General features: G+C 46.1%; 1 protein-coding gene across 3 annotated transcripts in view; it reads left to right on the top strand.

Annotated features, from left to right (window-relative positions):
- Positions 1-9,758: 9,758 nt before the first annotated feature.
- Positions 9,759-21,015, top strand: part of LOC143927575 (fibrinogen-like protein 1) — a 38,973-nt gene continuing 27,716 nt past the window's right edge. For all 3 annotated transcript variants that reach the window (XM_077451714.1, XM_077451713.1, XM_077451711.1), the window contains exon 1: positions 9,759-10,456. In XM_077451714.1, coding sequence (XP_077307840.1) covers positions 9,958-10,456 — 499 coding nt within the window. In that variant the 5' untranslated portion in view covers positions 9,759-9,957. The remainder of the gene's footprint in view (positions 10,457-21,015) is intronic.

Genomic DNA, 21,015 nt, shown 5'->3' with positions numbered 1-21,015 from the left:
AGATTAGATCATATGGAATGTAAGAAGTCAACCAACTGCTTGAAATTTTCTACAGTATATTTGACGTTGTTAAAAGGATGTGATCTTCTACTGGTGGATCTAGAACCAAAATAAGATGTTCTGTACAGGACAATTCCAGTGAGCTTTACAGCAGCGAGCTCCTTTGGGCTCTTTCACTTCTAGTATGTTGTTGTCTCAAAGCAATAACACAGCAGATGCTACATGCGTCAGTGCATTTGGAAGTGATGTGGGAGGAAATTGTGCAAAAAAACCCTACAAAAAAAGCAGTTCAATGCAGAGAAATGATTAAGCCCCGGGGCAAGGCGAAATGCATTGGAAATGTGGCTTGGATGGAGCTAGCTGAGACTGCTTTAACTTGTTAATTCTATGACTGGGAATGGCATGCGGCAGCCAGAATATCTCTTCAATCCTGCAACAAAGTAAAAACTGTGCATTCTATCAGTGTTTATATGCATGTGAATGAGCCCCCACATTTGTACTGGGTGGTCTTTTTCCTAAAACATGTGTTGTGCAACCTTCTCTCGCTGCTTGCTGTATCACTAATTAGCTTCCACTTTGCAAAGCAGGTCTAAGGCCGGCCATTGACAATGCAAATTTATTTCCTGCGGCCATGGGTTGTGCTCGCTTGCCCCACCCCCTTTCCTGACCTTGCCGGGCTGTGTGCTCGGATAAGGGTTTGGTACGGTCCGGATTTGTGGGGGGACTCCCACGCCATTTTGGTTCCCCTTGAAATCCATAGTAGACCGAAGGGCCTGGTATGCTCTTGGAGGGGGAAACCATGTTGTTGTTTTTTTTTTTTTTTTTTTACATTTTGCGTGGAGTTCCCCCTAAAGATTCATACCAGGCAGTGCCTGGTACTGTCGGGGATCAAATTCGGTTCCCTGTTCATTGAATTTGGATGGATGTGGGACCAATGTAGGACTGATCCAAAGAGTAAAGTAGGATGATAGTGATATGTCCTGTCGTGTCGTGTGAACCCAGCCTAAGCTGGCTATCGATGCTTCCGTTTTAATCGATCAGCCAGCAGCTAATCAAAAAGACTGAATGGATTCCCCTATCCACCCCTATCCTCCACACAAGCCAGGTGGATGGAGGAATCCTCCGCTGTCTTCATTCAGTGTTCAGCACTGCAGCCAATAGGCTGCAGGCACTGACCGAATGAAAATTTAGCTGCAGTCCTCTTCAAGAGAAGTCGATTATTCAACTCCTTTTGAAACAGGAAATCCAGAGATGAGGGGGCGGGCCTGAGCCACACTGTGTATGTCAATAGACGCGCACTGTGCGGCTCTGGATCGAGCCTGCACGAGTGCACCCCTAGTAAACAGCTTGCTAGGAGGGCACTTGGAAGGCAAAACCATTGCACAGAACAGGTAAGTATGACATGTTTGTTATTAACCGCTTGCTGACCAGCTGCCATCATTATACTGCGGCAGGTCGGCTTGATACCGCGAGCCGTCGTAGCTGTACATCGGCTCCTTTAAGCGGGATAGCAGACGCGTGCACGCGCCCGCTGCTCTGTGGGGGTGCAGATGCTCGTGGCCAACAGTCGTGATGACCGCCGGCCACAATCGATCGCGGGCACGAGAGGCAGAACAGGGACGTAGGTGTGTGTGAACACACAAATTCCTGTTCTGTAAGGAGAGACAGATTGTGAGTTCCTAAAAGCTAGGAACCACGATCTTTAATTTCCTCTAGATCAGGCCCCGTCCCCCACAGTTAGCGCACACCTAGGGAACACAATTAACCCCTTGATCGCCTACTAGTGTTAACCCATTCCCTGACAGTGAAATTTTTACAGTAAACAGTGCATTTTTATAGCACTGATCGCTGTATAAATACCTATGGTACTAAAAATGTGTCCGATGTGTGCACCATAATGACGCAGTCCCGATAAAAATCGCAGATCGCCGCCATTACTATTAAAAAAAAGATAATAATAAAAATGCTGTAAAACTATCCCCTATTTTGTAGACGCTATAACATTTGCACAAACCAATCAATATATGCTTATTGCGATTTTTATTACCAAAAATAAGTAGAAGAATACGTATCGGCCTAAATTGAGAAAAAATAGCTTTTAAAAAAAAAATTTAGGATATTTATTATAGCAAAAAGTACAAAATATTGTGTTTTTTAAAAAATTGACGCTCTTTTTTTGTTTATAGCTCAAAAAATAAAAACCACAGAGATGATCAAATACCACCAGAAGAAAGCTGTATTTGTGGGAAAGAAGGGACGTCACCTTTGTTAGGGTGCAGCGCCACACGACCGTGCAATTGTCAGTTAAAACTACGCAGTGCAGAATCGCAAAAAATGTCCTGGTCATAGAGCAACCAAATCTTCCTGGGCTGAAGTGGTTAAAAAAAAAAGGGATCCTTTACAATCACTTTAACCTCAGCCTGAATATGGACCTTCTCTTATCTGCTGCCTGCCTTAAGCCCTGTACAGATTGTTGGGAGACATTTGCCGATTCAAAAAAAAAATAAAAAAATGGGCAACGTTCTACCCATGTTTATGTCGGATGGAAAACCAGCAGCCAACCAACTCCCAATCAGCGCTGTCAGCCAATGGCAGAGAGCGCTGGTTGGAGTATTCTTGCGGAACACAACAGTTTAGTGGGGGAGAACGCTGAACTAACCTTGCATGGTTAGTACATCGCTCCGACCGGAGCTGACAGTTATTTTTTCATTCAACCAGTGGGGGTGAATGAAAGAAAATGAATAGTGTGTACATGGCTTAAACTTCAGCTTGATTACCAACCACTCTCTTATCTGCTGCTTGCCCTAGACTCAGCCTGAATACTGACCACTCTCTTATCTGCTGCCTGACATAGACTCAGCCTGAATACTGACCACTCTCTTATTTGCTGCCTGACCTAGACTCAGCCTGAATACTGACCACTCTCTCATCTGCTTCCTGACCTAGACTCAGCCTGAATACTGACCACTCTCTCATCTGCTTCCTGACCTAGACTCAGCCTGAATACTGACCACTCTCTTATCAGCTGCCTGACCTAGACTCAGCCTGAATATCACCCACTCTCTCATCTGCTGCCTGACCTAGACTCAGCCTGAATACTGACCACTCTCTCATCTGCTGCCTGACCTAGACTCAGCCTGAATACTCACCACTCTCTTATCTACTGCCTGACCTGGACTCAGTCTGAATACTGACCACTCTCTTATCAGCTGCCTGACCTAGACTCAGCCTGAATACTGACCACTCTCTTATCTACTGCCAGACCTAGACTCAGCCTGAATACTGACCACTCTCTTATCTACTGCCAGACCTAGATTCAGCCTGAATACTGCCCACTCTCTTATCTGCTGCCTGACCTAGACCCAGCCTGAATACCGCCCACTCTCTCATCTACTGCCTGACCTAGACCCAGCCTGAATACTGACCACTCTCATATCTGCGGCCTGACCTAGACTCAGCCTGAATACCGCCCACTCTCTCATGTACTGCCTGACCTAGACCCAGCCTGAATACTGACCACTCTCTTATCTGCGGCCTGACCTAGACTCAGCCTGAATATCGCCCACTCTCTTATAAGCTGCCTGACCTAGACTCAGCCTGAATATCGTCCACTCTCTTATCTGCTGCCTGACCTAGACTCAAACTGAATACTGACCACTCTCTTTTCTGTTGCCTGACCTAGACTCAGCCTGAATACTGACTACTCTCTTATCTGCTGCTTGACCTGGACTCAGCCTGAATACTGACCACACTCTTATCTGTTGCTTGCCCTAGACTCAGCCTAAATACCGCCCACTCTCTTATCTGCTGCCTGACCTAGACTCAGCCTAAATACTGACCACTCTCTTACCTGCAGCTTGTCCTAACCTCAGCTTGAATACTGACCACTCTCTTATCTGCTCCCTGCCTTAACCTCAGCTTGAATATTGCCTACTCATTTGGTTGCTACCTGCCTTGGCCTTTGCCTGGACACTGTCTATGCTCTTGCCTGCTGTCGTCCCCAATTTTTGCTCTTTCCCAGACCTTCTGATATTTCATCTTGGATCTTCACATTGTGGTCACCCTGTTCCTGCCACCCCTTAGTAGGGCGATCCTGAGGGCTACAACCTGGTGCAAGCTCACAGCAAATTAGCACGGTGGTCATGAGGGTAGGGTGCTCTGGTGAAGAACAAGCTGACGCTCAGACTCTCGGGGATGCTGCATTACCTGAGATTGGGGTCTATCCTAACAACCTCTTCCCTTTCGAAAGCTGAAAAACAAAGTTTTGTCTATAGATATACTTTAATCCTCAGCTAGGTAGGTAAAGGAAGAGTTAAACGCTCAGTGTTCTGTACTGCTCCGCCTTGATATCAGCCTGGACAGATGTCAGTGGAGATGAAAGCGGAGGCCACAATGGGAAGACACGGTGAAGACACTAGGCTGTGTTTGTCTCTCATGTGTAGAGGAAGTGAAGTGATTAAAGGTACCAGCGACAGATCAAACTCTTCTTCTCCAAAGCTGCTGATTGAAGAGACCTCACAAGGGAGAGAACACCACCTGTGCTCCCGAGGAGACTTTTTTTTTAATTTTAAATGGTTGAAAACTGGAGCAAAAGTGGAGCCGTTGGCCATAGAGACCAATCAGCTCTCATCGTTCGCTTCCGGGGAAAGTGCAGAAAGGAGCTTGGTGGACATTAGCCAGTAGATATACATTTGCCCCAGTTTTCTACCCATGAGGCTATTGTCACACTTGCGATAGATTAGGGATCCTGTTTCAGGAATTCGACAATGGCACAATAAGTTTGGAGGACAACTGCAGGCAGCCAACTGAATGAGCAAGATGTCACTCTTTCTTTGGCAACTTACATTTTGAAGAGATTTTGAAAGCAAGCCAGCAAGGGGGCAACTTCTCGCTGCTGAATCTGGTGATGGAGTGACACAGATTTCTGTCTGCCCTGCAACATGGGTCCTACATCGGTCCCACTTCCACCTGACTTGAATGAACAAGATAAGATTTTTCTCCGACTTTGAGATAGTCTGGCTTGTCCTTTGACCAATCAAAACAATCCCAGGGACAGACAGTCCCTCAAAATCAGGGACAGTTGGGGACTATGCTAATGCTGTGGGACCTACTTGCTCAGAACCTCTGAAGCTAAACCAGGGCCATCTCACCTAGGATGCGGTCCGAAGAGTCTATTAAATAAATGTCTGCCTGACACTGCAGGGAGTCATCTAAGGACTTGTGAGTACAAACCTGAGATCTGGGTAACTGTTGCTGCTGTTGGCCCCTGGTCCACTAAAATTAGGTCCCAGGGATTTCCTCTTGCTGAAATAAAAAAGAGAGAGGGCGCACCAGCCTTGTGCATTATCCTTTGGATGATACTTATTAAAAAGGGTACAAAAGAAAACTACCCACAAACCGAACAGCAAAATCTTGCGAAATGAATAGTCATCAAAATAGCAGCATCTAGTCACCGATGAAGTTCTCCAGAGGAACTCACAAAAGGTCACTGCCAGCTGACGTGTTTCGAAGGGACATCCCTTCTTCCTCAGAGCTTAACAGTCATCTTGCTGGGCTAATATTGAATGGACTACTCTAAGGCCGCGTACACACGGGCGGATTATCTGCCCAACTAAGTTCGTCAGACAATCCGACAGACAGTCCGTCCAACATTTGAATGAACGGACTTGACCACACACGATGAACAGACAGTCCGCTGAAAGCTTGCACGATGACGTGTACAGCACGTACGACGGGACTAGAAAAACGACGTCCAATACACTGCAATGCAACCTTCGGCCATGTAAATCCTTTCTGAGCATGCGCCATACTTAGTCCGTCCAACTTGCCTACACACGAGCGGACTGTCCGCTGAAACCAAGTTTGGACGGACAAAACCAAGTTTGGACGGACAAAATTACGGAAATTCCGAAAGACTTAGTCCGTCAGACTGTCCGCTGAAAAAGTCCGCTGAAGCCCACACACGAGCGGATTGTCCGCTGAAACACGGTTCAGCGGACTAAGTTGGGCAGACAATCCGCCCGTGTGTACGCGGCCTTAGACGTAGCCGCAGAGTAAAGAGTGCCCTTTTATTACTGCTCAGCATTCGCTGGAGTATCTTACAGCTGCCCCACGCCCTATCTAAGTTTGTCCAGCAATAAATGTTAAAAAAAGGCAATCCCTACACTACATGCATTGGATACAAGGCCAGCAGGCCAAATCCGGACCACCAGGCCATTTAATGTGGCCCTTGCGCCTCTCCTGCAGCTGCGGCACCACACCCCCCTCGGATCCGCATCTACCTTGTCACAGAAGTCGGCAGCTGAGAGGAGCACAGAACTCCTCTGCTAGTATATCCTTTGACTTCTGATGTAAGGGGGGGCGGGGGGGGGGTGACTAGGGTGCCACCTTTTCTTAAAGTTAAACCCAAACACTTTAGCGGCACACAGCTATTTTTTTTCTAGTATAAACTATACATATATTTTGCTATTAAATAACATTTCTAATCAAATTAAGTTAATAATAAGAGTCCCCCTTTACATCAGAGTCCACAGAGTTCCCCTTTTACATCTGTACTCACAGAGTTCCCTTTCACTGTAAGCCCTTGTACACACGGTCGGACATTCCGACGGAAAATGTCAGATCGGACCGCGTTGTCAGATAATCCGACCGTGTGTGGGCTCCATCGGACTGTTTCCGTCGGAATTTCCGACCGACAAAGTTTTAGAGCTGGGCTATAAAATTCTCCGACAATATAATCCGATCGGACTTTGTCCGATCGTGTGTAGAGAATTCCGATCGGACAAAGTGCCACGCATGCTCAGATTAAATTATGAGACCAAAGCTATTGGCTACTAGCCTGAAAGTAGTCCCGTCGTGTGTATGCAACACCAGTTTCGGACAAAATCCGATGGATTTTGTTGTCGGAATGTCCGACCGTGTGTACAAGGGCTAAGAGGTGACTCTGCAGACTCTGATGTAAAGGAGAATTCTGTGGACTCTTACATAAGGGATGCTCTGGGAACCCTGATATAAGGGGGAACACTGAGAACTCTGATGTACGGAGAGGACTCTGATTGAGGGGGGAACACTGTGGCCTCTGGTGTAAAGGGGAACTCTGATGTAAGGGGTGCTCTGAGAACCCTATTTTACCTTAGCATACTCACTCAGAGGCAGGAGAGAGAAGGGGGGGGGACTTCAGTCACAGATAGGGATGGATGGTGAGCTCACTCACCCTTTGGCAGTCAGCACCTCTCATCCAGATGTATCTGAGGCTACTGGACTTAAAATTTCCAGCCCGCACTTTCCTTTTCTAAGGAGTGTGGGCAGACACAGAAGGGTAGGGGTGGGGGGAAGAGGTGCAGATCGATCCCTCTCTCCTCTCCTGTCTGTGTGTGTGTTTTGGGGGAAATTGTTAGTGCTGACTTTGGGCAGCATGAAAGAGAGTGTAAACAGATACTCTAATGCCCCGTACACACAAGTGGATTTTCCATTGGAAAAAACTTGGATGGTTTTTCTGACAGAATTCCGCTCAAGCTTGGCTTGCATACACACGGTCACACAAAAGTTGTCTGAGCTTTCGACCATCAGGAATGCGGTGACATAGAACACTACGATGAGCCGAGAAAATTTAATTCAGTGTTTCCGAGCATGCGTCGAATTGTTTCCGGGCATGTGTAGGAATTTTGCGAGTCGGAATTTGTCTGGACTTTTTCCGACCGAAAAATAGAGAACCTGCTCTCAATCTTTTGCTGGCTGGAATTCTGCCAGCAAAAGTCTGATGGAGCCTACACATGGTGGGAATTTCTGACCAAAAGATCCGACTTTTGCTTGCGGAATTTCTGATCGTGTGTATGGGGCTTTAGCTTAGACAACTGCAGCCAGCAACCCTGCTGGGAAGCCATAGTCCAGTCTGAATAATGTGTCCAGGTTTCAGGCAGTCTGAAACCCGGACGCATGATTCCAAATCCAAACTGTCTGGGTGAATCCCAAACAGGTGGCAACCCTAGGGGTGGACAGGGTACTCTGGACATCTAGTCTTATGCCCCATACACACGGTCGGACATTCCGACCACAAAACCCGTCATATTTTTTCCAACAGATTTTGGCCGAAACTTGTCTTGCATACACACGGTCGGACAAAGTTGTCGGAAAATCCGATCATTCGGAACGAGGTGACATACAAAACGTACAACGGGACTATGTAGAAGCCAGTAGCCAATAGCTTTGTGGCACTTTGTGCATCGGAATTCTCTACACACGATCGGAAAAAGTCTGATCGGATTTTGCTGTGGGAAAATTTTAGATCCTGCTCTCACACTTTTTCCGCGATGGAAATTCCGACAGAAAAAGTCCGATAGAGCCCACATACGATCGGATTTTCTGACAACATAATCTGTTCTGACTTTTTCCATCGGAATTTCCGACCGTTTGTATGGGGCATTACAGTTACAAAAGGCCCTTTGAGGGCAACCATAATGCTGATGTGGCAAGGAAATTGAGTTTGACACCCCTGCCCCTAGACCAGGGATATGCAATTAGCGGACCTCCCGCTGGTGCAAAACTACAACTCCCATCATGCCTCTGCCTCTGAGTGTCATGCTTGTGGCTGTCAGAGTCTTGCTATGCCTCATGGGACTTGTAGTTCTGCAACAGCTGGAGGTCCGCTAATTGAATATCCTTGCCCTAGACTGTTTCTTGAGCCAGAAGTGTGAATGTTGCTGTGCCCTTGGCTTGTCCCAAGGAAAAGGAACCCGGGACAAGATCAGCAGGTCCTTTTGGGGGTTGAGCGCTACACAAGGGATTCTATACAAGTAATTAGGGCGGCACAGTGGTATAGTGGTTAGCACTCTCACCTAGCAGTAAAAAGGGTCACTGGTTTTAATCCCAACCATGACACTACCTGCCTGGAGTTTGCATGTTCTCCCTGTACCTGCGTGGGTTTCCTCCGGGTACTCCAGTTTCCTCACACACTCCAAAGACATGCAGGTAGGTTAATTGGCTTCTGTCCAAAATTGGCCCTAGTATATGAATGGGGACTTTGGTATTATGGGCTCCTTGAGGGTAGGGACTGATGTGATTGTGCAATGTACAGGGATAGGGACAGTTGTAGACACTCACTCAGCCTGGACTGATGTCTTTATTCAACCTTACTAACTATGTAATTAATATGCAAAAAATATGTGAAATTTACATGTAATCATATGGGAAGATTGTTGTTGAAATAAATGGTCTGACAACAGGGGCTCTTTGAAGCCAAACATTTTTTTGCTTGTTTTGGAGAACATAAGGTTATACTTATACCCACTCTATCCAAAACTATACAAAAAAAAAAAATCCCCCCCCCCCCCCACCCCAGAGTTAAACTTTAAATTCCATTTAGCAAAAGTGACATAATCAGCACTGTAAACGCAAGTTCTGTTTTCCAGGAATGACACCTCTACAGATCCAAGGCTTTATTTTACAAGACACTTTACATCCCTTCCTCTCACTTGTGTACCATAAAAAATATATAGATGCGGGCTATCCCCTTGTTAATTCATTTTATATCCCAGCGCCCAGCCCTTCCATTCAAGTCTTTGCAAGCTTGGCGCAATAACGATGACACGGCGGCCGTTCACCTAGACATAACCAAGGCTGTTCTTCAAGGGATGCGAGATGCTAATCTGAGTTTCAAGTGTTCTTTATAGGAAACTTTTTTTTTTTTTCAGGCCCTCCTCTTCCCTCTTGCACCCCCCCCCCCCCCCTCTCCCCAGCCCCCTCCTGTCTGGTGCATGCCTCACACACATCCACTGTCTTCATTTGCTTTGAAGCTCTCTCAGGATTTCCCAGCCTGTGATGAATTGTATACAGAGAAACCTGTAAAAGTCAAGAAGAGTTTGCACAGGTTGTTTGCTTCATTTAGCTCATGCTGGATGCTGCGGCGCGGGCAATAGGTTGTAGTCTTGCGACTCCGGGGGTTACCAGCTTGGAGAAGAGATGCAGTGGATTGCCCTGCTGTTGCTTCTGCAAGAAGTTGAGGTGTCCATGGGTGACAGCTCTGACTGCGTCCATAGAAGGGAGGACCCGGCTTGCTTAGAGCATCTCGTGGCCATGCCCCAGGTAGACACCAACTGTGATGGACCTCAGGGTTGCAAGCTCCACTTTCTTCTACCTGATGAGCAGCCCACACCTGAGCAACTGAAGGAAGTCCACCAAGAACCCAACCAGGAGTTCAAGCAGACCCTAAAGCAGTCTGGGACTGAAGGGAGCAGCAAGCCCCAGAACCCAAAGTCCAAGAGCGTTGGGGAGAGGCTGAACCTGCTGGAGTCAAACCTCCAGTCGGTGACTTCAATGTTCCAGAAGCTGCAGGAGGAGAGCAAAGTCAACCTGAGCAAGATAGAGGACAGGCTGAACTCACTGGTGGTTCTTCTCTTGGGGATATTGTCTGGGTGCGAACTTCCCTGCAACGAATCCGTCCAGAAGCTGTCCGCGTTAGGTGAGTCCTCAGGTGACAGTAACACCCAATGGAATGACGATAGCTGAGATATTGGCAGGGGCGGACTGACCATGTGGGTACTCGGGCACTGCCCGAGGGCCCCATGCCACTAAGGAGCCCCAGCTTGCCACTAAGGGGTGCCAGCCTCAATAAAACCAGGGACAGTATGTAAAAATCTGTGTATTTTTAAAAATCCCAAGATTATAGCTGCACCTTTGTGTATTCTGTGTGTGTATACTGTGTGTCTGTGTGTGTATACTCTATGTGTGTATACTGTGTGGCCCCATAATCTATTGCCCAGGCCCCCCCATAATATCCTATTGCCTGGGGTCTCCCATAATCTCCTATTGCCCAGGGGCCTCATAATCTTCTCCTATTGCCTGGGGGCCCCATAATATCCTATTGCCCGGGGGCCCCATTAGTTGTCAGTCCGCCCCTGGATACTGGAGAGCATTGCAAGCACTTAAAGTGGGATTCCACTGTCTTGATCCTTTTTTTTTTTTTGGCATACCGGCAATCCTTATTAAAATGAAATCTAACACTTACTTTTTCCTTTTGTACATCCAGCAGCATGTTGTTTTGTTATTCAAAACGATTTTATAAAACCGTCTCCTGACGGTTGTCATTTTGCCTGTAGGCATGTGAAGCCCACAGGCATCCTCTTCCGGGAGAGTGCGCTGATAAAAGACCAGCATGCACCGCCCGTTCGATTAAATCTCGCGCATGCGCAGTAAGCGCTATATCGAGCGCCGTCTTCTGCTCTGGTTGCCATGACAACGGTTGTTGTCGACGGAAGTCCCGCGCCAAATTACACATGCAATCGCGTCACTTCCGGTCTCGAAATAACGCGATTGTAGCCCTCGGTGATGCCCAAGGCATCCTGGGAAATGGTGTCATACTTCTCCCAGGAGCCTCAGCGAGCCGGGCTGCCGAGGGAAGTGACGTTCTTAGCCCGGGCAATGGAAGAGGCAGATTTCGTGGGACCACCTAGCAACCGCAAGAAATAGGTAAGTAAAAAATTTTTTATTATCCAATTAATTTTAAGAAGACCATTTGATGCACATACGAGTTAGGTTATATTTTTGGTGGCAACACCACTTTAAAGTGTAACTCCACTAAGCAGAGTACTGATGAGGGCAGTTATGATTTATCTTTGTTTTACTGTCTTCCAGTCTTTTTTTACCTGGGCTGTTAGCTTCTTAGTAGTCTAAAGCCGGTTCAAATCTCGGTCGGTTCAGCAGAGGCCAGATCCATCTATGGGCAGGCTGATTGTACCCAAGTCAATCCATCAACCGACTTGGGTACAACCAGCATGTCCAAATTTACATGCAATTATTGCCAGTGGCTAGCCATAATCACTGTGTTCTCCTGGCAGGGACAGCTCCCCGTGCCTCCTCCCGCCGGGAGATCACAATAGTACTGTGGAAGGGATTCCCCCATCAACACTGACTGTGTTGGACAGGGGTATCGAGCAAATTTCCTTTCCTGCAACCCGTAGTTGCAGGAAAGAAAATTGAAGAATTTACGTCTTGCCTTACCGTCTTAGTACTCTACAGCTGGCCATACACTAAGCCCTTGTACACACGGTCGGACATTCCGACAACAAAATACGTCGGATTTTGTCCGAAGCTTGTGTTGCATACACACGGTCGGACAAAGTTGTCGGAAAATCAGATCGTACGTAACGTGATGACGTTATTCCGTTACGACGGGACTACGTTCAGGCTAGTAGCCAATAGCTTTGATGTAGGAATTTGATCTGAGCATGCGTGGCACTTTGTCCAATCGGAATTCTCTACACACAATCGGACAAAGTCCGATCGGATCATGTTGTTGGAAAATTTTATAGCCCAGCTCTAAAACTTTGTCTGTCGGATATTCAGACGGAAACCGTCCGATGGAGCCCACACACAGTCGGATTATCCGACAATACAGTCCGATCGGACATTTTCCGTCGGAATGTCCGACCGTGTGTACAAGGGCTAATAGATTTCCTTAGTTCAGCCTGCAGATAGAATGTAAAGGCGGTCATACATGGATCAAAATTTGACCGGTTCAGCATGACTTCTGTACAACCAGCCTGTCGTGTTTTTCCCAGTGGCACAGATCATTGTATTTTGACCTCAGGGGAGTCTCCCCCCCCCTCCCCTGTCAGAGCATACAAAAAAAATCTATGGCCAGCTTAAGAAATGCATGCCCCGTATACACAAGCAAATTTTCCGACAGAAAAATCTTGGATGGTTTTTCCGACGGAATTCAGCTCAAGCTTGGCTTGCATACACACGGTCACACAAAAGTTCTCGGAACTTTCGACCGTCAAGAACGCGGTGACGTACAACACTACGACGAGCCAAGAAAAGGAAGTTCAATGCTTCCGAGCATGCGTCGAATTGTTTCTGAGCATGCGTAGGAATTTTGCACGTCGGAATTCGTACAGACGATCGGAATTTCCGATCTGAACTTTTTCCGACCGAAAAATAGAGAACCTGCTCTCAATTTTTTGCTGGATGGAATTCTGCCAGCAAAAGTCCGATGGAGTATACACACGATCGGATCTTCCAACCAAAAGCTCACATCGGACTTTTGCTGGCCCAATTTCGGATCGTGTGTACGGGGCATAACAGATTTCTCTATCCCCACAAACAGGTTGGATGGACAAATTCCCCCTTCTGGGCTATTGTATTCTGACAACCGGGGCTTGCTGACCGGCAGCAGGCACTGCTCAGCCGAACATTTTCAGCCCAGCTCGATCGACAAAAGTTGGTTGAGTAGTTGACTTTTATCGAGTCAACAGAGCCATTCACTGTTAAACTGTTGTCTGATTCCTCTAAATTGGCCAAAATTCTAGCAGGGTTTGGCCAGCTTATTACAGATACTCAAGCAAAGGGAGCTGCAGAAAAATGTACATGGAGGTGCCGCCCAATGTAGGACCTTATATTAGAACTAAGGACAAAATTAAAAACATTCATATATGATGCAGTCTGTCAATAGCATTTAAGGGGTATTAAACCCACAAGCAAAAATTTAATAAATTGCAGTTTGCCAATAATTAGATGTGGTGGCTGCATTCGTTTTCTTTTTTTCGTTTTTTTTGTCTTTTTTCCCTCTGTTTTCACCTGGTGATCTGGTCAGTAACACACCTCTTGTATTAGACCCCATACACACTATACAACTTTTGTTGTCTGATTTCCTATAGATTTACCAAAACCATGTAGTGCAAGGGCCTGCCTGATTGCATACAAATTTAAACTCCTACACACGATCGGAATTTTGTTCAGAAAAAGCTCTGATGGTTTTCCCGACGAAATTCCGACAGGATTCCGCTCAAGCTTTCTTGCATACACATGGTCACACCAAGTTCCGACCGCCAAGAACGCGGTGACGTACAACACGTACAATGGGACTAGAAAAGGGAAGTTCAATAGCCAGTGGCCAATAGCTTCCGTCTCGTAGTTGAATCTGAGCATGCGTGAGTTTTCGCGCGTCGGAATTGCCAGCAAAATTCCAATAGAGCATACACACGGTCGCATTTTCCGACGAAAAGCTCTCATCGGTCTTTTGCTGGCCGGAATTTCCGATCGTGTGTACGCGACATTAAGGTTTGACCTCATATTATATGGTTTTGGTAAATCTGAAGGAAAAAATCTACAGAAAATTGTACAGTGTGTATCCAGCTTTAGAGTGCCTACACTCTGGATGAAGTGATAACAGAGACACCTTTGGACAGCAGCATTGTCAGTCCGGGGAGGGGAGTGTTAGATGTACTAGCACATTTAGATAAACTAACAACTAAAGCTGAACTCCAGATAACAGTTTTAAAGCAGTTACATTGTTTTTTTTTCTTTTGGGATAAAGTTCTCACATAAATGAATAGAAGCTGATCATTGTAAGCACCCCTGTCAACGGTAAATGGTTTGTCTCAACCCTTAAACTGCTACATCTGCAGGACAGCTTGTTCTGGTTACAAAAAAGGAACAGACTTACTGGCAGGATCATCAGGTGAAAATAAAAGAAAGAAAGGTAAAAAAAAAGAAAACAAATGCAGCCATCACATCTAAGAACTGGTAAGCTGCAATATAATATACATTTGATTTTTAACACAGCATTTTTTTTGTTCCCCCCCCCCCCCCCCCAGTTTATTACCTGTTGTGTCTGCCAGTAGATTCATGAATTTTCCACTTTTTTGACAAGATGACTAAAAGAAGCAGCCCCCCTAATACTTACCTGAGCCCCATCTCAATCCAGTGATGTTGCACAAGAGACTAGGCTGCTCGGGACTCTCATTCTTCATTAGCTGAGACAGCAGTGATGTGCAGTTAGCTCCCGCTGCTGTCAATCAAAGTCAATGAGCCAATGAGAAGAGAGAAGGGGCGGGCTGGTTCGGGGCTCCATGTCTGAATGGACACACAGAGCAGTGGCATGGCTCGGGTGCCCCCATAGCCAGCTACTTCTTGTGGGGGCACTCACCAGGAGGGAGGGGCCAGGAGCACAGAAGAGGCACCAGAAAAGAGGAGGATCGGGGGTGCTCTGTGCAAAACCACTACACAGAGCAGGTAAGTATAACAAAAAACAAAAATGAGACATTAGTAAAATTTTAATTGCTTCAGATCCGTGCTATAGTCAAATGATGGCTACAGCATGGACCTACTTTGCCGGGAGGACGTCAATAGATGTCCTCCTGTGCCCCCTGCAGGGTGCACGCAGCGGGCTCTGTAATCAGCGAGTCTATGAGACTTGGCTGATCACAGATAGGAGTAAGGGGTCAATCCTGACCCCCTACCACGTGATCAGCTGTCAGCCAATGACAGCTGATCATGTGATGTAAACAGTGTCGGCAATCGGCTACTTTTTCTCCTCGCGCTGACAGCGTGAGGAGGAAAAAAAAGCTGATCACCGGTGGCTCTCAGAGGGTCATATGTCCCGATCAAGGAGAGCCCCCGCCAACTCATCTGTGTCCACCTGTGCCACCTGCCAGTGCCACTTACCAGTGCACACCAGTGCCGCCTACCAGTGCCCACCAGCCCCACCTACCAGTGCCCACAGTCCCACCCATCAGTGCCCATAGTGCCACACATCAGTGTCACCAGTCAGTTCCTCATAAACAGTGCTACCCATCAATGCCACCTACCAGTGCCCATCAGTGCCACCTATCAGTGCCCATCAGTGGTAACTATCAGTAACACATATCAGTGCCTATCAGTGCCACCAATCAGGGCCTAACAGTGCCATCTTATCATTGGCCACCAGTGCCGCCTTATCTGTGCCTATTAGTGCCGCCTTATCTGTGCCCACCAGTGCCGTCTCATCAGCGCATATCAATGAAGGAGAAAAATTACCTGTTTGCAAAATTTTATAACAAACTATAAAACATGATTTATTTTTATTTATTTTTATTTCCATTTTTTTTTTTTGTTTAGCAAAAAATAAAAACCCCAGTGGTGATTAAGTACCACCAAAAGAAAGTTCCATTTGTTAAAAAAAAAATGATAAAAATGAATTTGTGTAGAGTGTTGTATGACTGCGCAATTGTCATTCAAAGTGCATCAGCGCTGAAAGCTGAAAATTGGTCTGGGTAGGAGGGGGGTTTAAGTGCCCAGTAAGAAAGTGGTCAAACACATTCAGACTCAAATTGTGGTCACAATTTATTCCCAGAGCATGCTGAGAATGCCCGGTTGTATAGTTACACAGTTAATCTGGTTAAAAAAAAGACACAATCCTATCCAGTTCAACCAACAAAAAACAAACCCCACATACAAATAGAGAACCTCCATATACACAATCCTATATGGTATATGCTCTTCTTCTTCATAGGGACCGTCTTGAATAAACATGTATTAAAATTCCCAATTAGAATATTGTCTACGTTACAGAAATTACATTATGAACACGAATTGGGGTTACAACAAAATATCAAAATGTATATTTTTACACTTTTGCAATTTTTTTTTTTTTTTTGTGATAGGAAATAGAGTGACAGTGAAGAGCCATGGCTCTGATTGGTCAGCTAACCGTATAGTTTGGGCTGTCTGGGTCCTCATTATGTGCATCTGGTGAAGTGAATTGCCTTATTGTTGGGGATACCAGTGGCGGCGGTTACCTAGATTCCCCTCGGAGTGTCGGTGACATCATCCACTGTGAACTTTGGGTTTTGTAGCCCTCTGAATGGCGGGATTTTGTGTTGAGAGGTCTGGGACTGCAAAGGGCCCAAAGAGGAAGTCAGATGTACAAGACGACCATTCTACTGAGACCTCACAGATATTAATAAGCCACGGATATTATTTTCCTTTTTTGTGTCTGGTGTAGAACAGTTCAGTGTTTCACCACGGCTATAATACCCAGGAATCATCATTTTTGTAACACCCCCCCACCAGACAACTAAATTATTTTCAGTAAAAGTCACGTAATTAAACAAATATATATATATATATAAAGAGAAGCTCCGCATTTATTTTGGTGGTTAATGGTGTATGGCTTCCTTATATTGGTGGTCAGTAGAGTGGTGCCCGCTTACCTTGGTGTTCAGTGTAGTGCCCTCTTATAATGGTGGGCATCGAAGAAGAGCCTCCTTGCATCGGTTGTCGGTAGTGTAGAGCCCTCTTACATCAGTGGTCAGTAGTGTAGGGTCCACTTATATTAGTGGTCAGTGGAGGAGTGTCTCTTACATTGGTGGTCAGTAGAGAAGTGCCTCTTACATTGGTGGTCAGTAGAAAAGTGTCTCTTACATTGGTGGTCAGCAGAGAAGTGTCCTTTACATTGGTGATCAGTAGAGAAGTGTCTCTTACATTGGTGGTCAGTAGAGAAGTGCCTCTTACATTGGTGGTCAGTAGAGAAGTGTCTCTTACATTGGTGGTCAGTAGAGAAGTGCCTCTTACATTGGTGGTCAGTAGAGAAGTGTCGCTTACATTGGTAGTCAGTAGAGAAGTGCCTCTTACATTGGTGGTCAGTAGAAAAGTGTCTCTTACATTGGTGGTCAGAAGAGAAGTGTCTCTTAGATTGGTGGTCAGTAGAGAACTATCTCTTAAATTGGTGGTTAGTAGAGAAGTGTCTCATACATTGGTGGTCAGTAGAGAAGTGTCTCTTACATTGGTGGTCAGTAGAGAAGTGTCCTTTACATTGGTGGTCAGTAGAGAAGTGTCTCTTACATTGGTGGTCAGTAGAGAAGTGCCTCTTACATTGGGGGTCAGTAGAGAAGTGCCTCTTACATTGGTGGTCAGTAGAGAAGTGTCTCTTACATTGGTAGTCAGTAGAGAAGTGCCTCTTACATTGGTGGTCAGTAGAAAAGTGTCTCTTACATTGGTGGTCAGAAGAGAAGTGTCTCTTAGATTGGTGGTCAGTAGAGAACTATCTCTTAAATTGGTTAGTAGAGAAGTGTCTCATACATTGGTGGTCAGTAGAGAAGTGCCTCTTACATTGGTGGTCAGTAGAGAAGTGTCTCTTACATTGGTGGTCAGTAGAGAAGTGCCTCTTAAGCCCCATACACACGGTCGGACTTGTACAAACTTTTCCGTGGACTTTTGTACAAAGTGTGTTGTCCACAAGTTTGTATTGCATACACACGGTCGGACTTTTTGACAACAAACACGAACGTGGTGACGTCACAACGTACGGACGCCACTTCAAAAGAGGACGTTCAATGACTCCAGCGCCACCTTTGGTCAACTTCTGTATTGTAGTCTGATCGTTTGCAATGGTTCTGAGCATGCGTGTTTGTACCTTGTACAAAAGTCCGATGCTTTTGCATACACACGGTCGGACTTTGCTCCATCGGACTTCTGTTGTCAAAAAGTTTGTCCGTTCGCAGAGCCAACAAAAGTCCGATGAAAACAGAAAAAGTTTGTCCGATGGAGCGTACACACAGTCGGATGTTGCTCCAAAACAGCTAATTTGCATGTTTGTTGTCAAAAAGTCCGACCGTGTGTACGGGCCTTAACATTGGTGGTGAGTAGAGAAGTGTCTCTTACATTGGTGGTCAGTAGAGAAGTGCCTCTTACATTGGTGGTCAGAAGAGAAGTGTCTCTTAGATTGGTGGTCAGTAGAGAACTATCTCTTAAATTGGTGGTTAGTAGAGAAGTGTCTCATACATTGGTGGTCAGTAGAGAAGTGTCTCTTACATTGGTGGTCTGTAGAGAAGTGCCTCTTACATTGGTGGTCAGTAGAGAAGTGTCTCTTGGATTGGTGGTCAGTAGCGAAGTGTCTCTTACATTGGTGGTCAGTAGAGAAGTGTCTCTTACATTGGTGGTCAGTAGAGAAGCCTCTTGCATTGGTGGTCAGCAGAGAAGTGTCTCTTGATTGATGGTCAGTAGAGAAGTGCCTCTTACATTGGTGGTCAGTAGAGAAGTGTCTCTTACATTGGTGGTCAGTAGAGAAGTGTCTCTTACATTGGTGGTCAGTAGAGAAGTGCCTCTTGCATTGGTGGTCAGTAGAGAAGTGTCTCTTGGATTGGTGGTCAGTAGAGAAGTGCCTCTTACATTGGGGGTCAGTAGAGAAGTGCTTCTTACATTGCATACATACATTCTTACATTGCACAGCCTAGGGTGACCACATTTCCAAACTGCCATTCAGGGGACGGCCCCCCTTTCCCGAAGGGAAAATACAAAAATAACAAGATAAAAATAAATAGCCAGTTAAAAGATAAAATAAAAACAGCAGCTTTTGTTGCTATATTTGCTTTCAGTCCAGTTCTCTCCCCAGTGTAGTACTTCTTTTCCACCACAAGATGCCCTCAGTCTCTGTGGCCAGCTTTATTCAACCAATTACCTTTGAGACCAGACTGTCCTAGACCCGCCCCCTCCATCTTTGGACTGTAAAAGCAGAAGCAGTGATGAGTTGATCTCTCTATCACCGGGTCAGTAGAGAAGGACCTCCTTACATTGGTGGTCAGAAAAGAAGTGACCCCTAAAATTGATGTAGAGTGGAGAAGTTCCCCTTATATTGGTGAATAATGGTGCACCGCCTTCTTATAATGGAGGTCAGTCGGGTTCCTCCATGCATTAGTGATCATTGTAGTGCTCCCTTACGTTGGTACTCAAAGTAGGACTTGCTTGCATTGGTGGTCGGTAGTGTAAAACCCCTAAGTGCCACGCTAGTTTCTAACAGCCAACGTATTTCAGGGACTCAGCACTCCACCTTCATCAAGGCTAAAAATTAGTAGTGCCCCCTTATATTGGTTGTCATTGTAGTGCCCCTTTACACTGGTGGTCATTGTAGTGATCCCTTACATTGGTAGTTAGTGGAGAAGTATTCCCTAGCAGAATTGTCCTCTTATATTGGTGGTCAGTGGTGTGGTGCCCCCTTACATTGATGATCATTGTAGTGCCCTCTTACATTGATGATCATTGTAGTGCCCCCTTACATTGATGATCATTGTAGTGCCCCCTTACATTGATGATCATTGTAGTGCCCTCTTACATTGATGACCATTGTAGTGCCCTCTTACATTGATGATCATTGTAGTGCCCTCTTACATTGATGATCATTGTAGTGCCCACTACATTGGTGGTCTGGTCACTGGAGAAGGCCAGCCTTGAATTGGTGGTCAGTAGTGTGGGGCCCCTTACATCAGTGGTCAGTGGTGTAGTGTCCACTTACATTATTGGCCAGCCGTGTAGTACCCCCTTATACTGATAGTCAGCAGAGAAGTGCCTCTTACATTGATTGTCATTGTAGTGCCCCCTTAAATTGATGATCATTGTAGTGCCCCCCTACATTGATTGTCATTGTAGTGCCCCTTTACATTGATGATCATTGTAGTGCCCCCTTACATTGATGATCATTGTAGCGCCCCCTTACATTGATGATCATTGTAGCGCCCCCTTACATTGATGATCATTGTAGCGCCCCCTTACATCGATGATCATTGTAGCGCCCCCTTACATCGATGATCATTGTAGCGCACCCTTGAATTAGTGACCAGTAGAGAAGCGCCACCTTACATTGTTACTCTGCTCCTATATACCGACTAGGGGTGCAAAAAACTCACGGATCGGAACGTTACACGGATCAGAGTCACGGATTGGATCATTTTTCGGATCAGCAAATAATAGTTGAATTTGTAAAAACCTGTGAAAATTCCACCACCATATAGTCCCCACTGTAACATACATCTCCCCCACTGCAATATCCACGTCATCTCCCCCACTGTAATATTGCTTGAGCATAGCTGGGTACGGCTGGGTATCGCCGAGTATGGCTGGGTATTATCGAGTATTGCAGAGTATGGCAGAGTATGGCTGGGTATTATCGAGTATTGCAGAGTATGGCAGAGTATGGCTGGGTATGGCAGAGTATGGCTGGGTATGGCAGAGTATTGGCAGAGTATTGCAGAGTATTGGCAGAGTATTGCAGAGTATTGGCAGGGTATGGCAGAGTATTGGCATGGTATTGCAGAGTATGGAGGGTTTGGCTTTGACTACACTTGTCACAGAGCAGCGCTGTGGGCACTACAGATCCAGCCCACAGCGCTGCTGCCATCCGATCTCTCCCCCTTCACTGTACAGATCTGTACACAGAGGGGAGAGAGGAACCAGCGTCATCATGATGCCGGTTTGTTTACAGGTGAT

Source organism: Lithobates pipiens, unplaced genomic scaffold (genome assembly GCF_037356315.1).
Source record: "Lithobates pipiens isolate NorthernLeopardFrog02 unplaced genomic scaffold, aLitPip1_a1.2 Scaffold_23, whole genome shotgun sequence".
Taxonomy (NCBI): domain Eukaryota; kingdom Metazoa; phylum Chordata; class Amphibia; order Anura; family Ranidae; genus Lithobates; species Lithobates pipiens.
The sequence above is the reverse complement of the archived record's forward strand: the minus strand, read 5'-3'. Positions and strand labels throughout refer to the sequence as shown.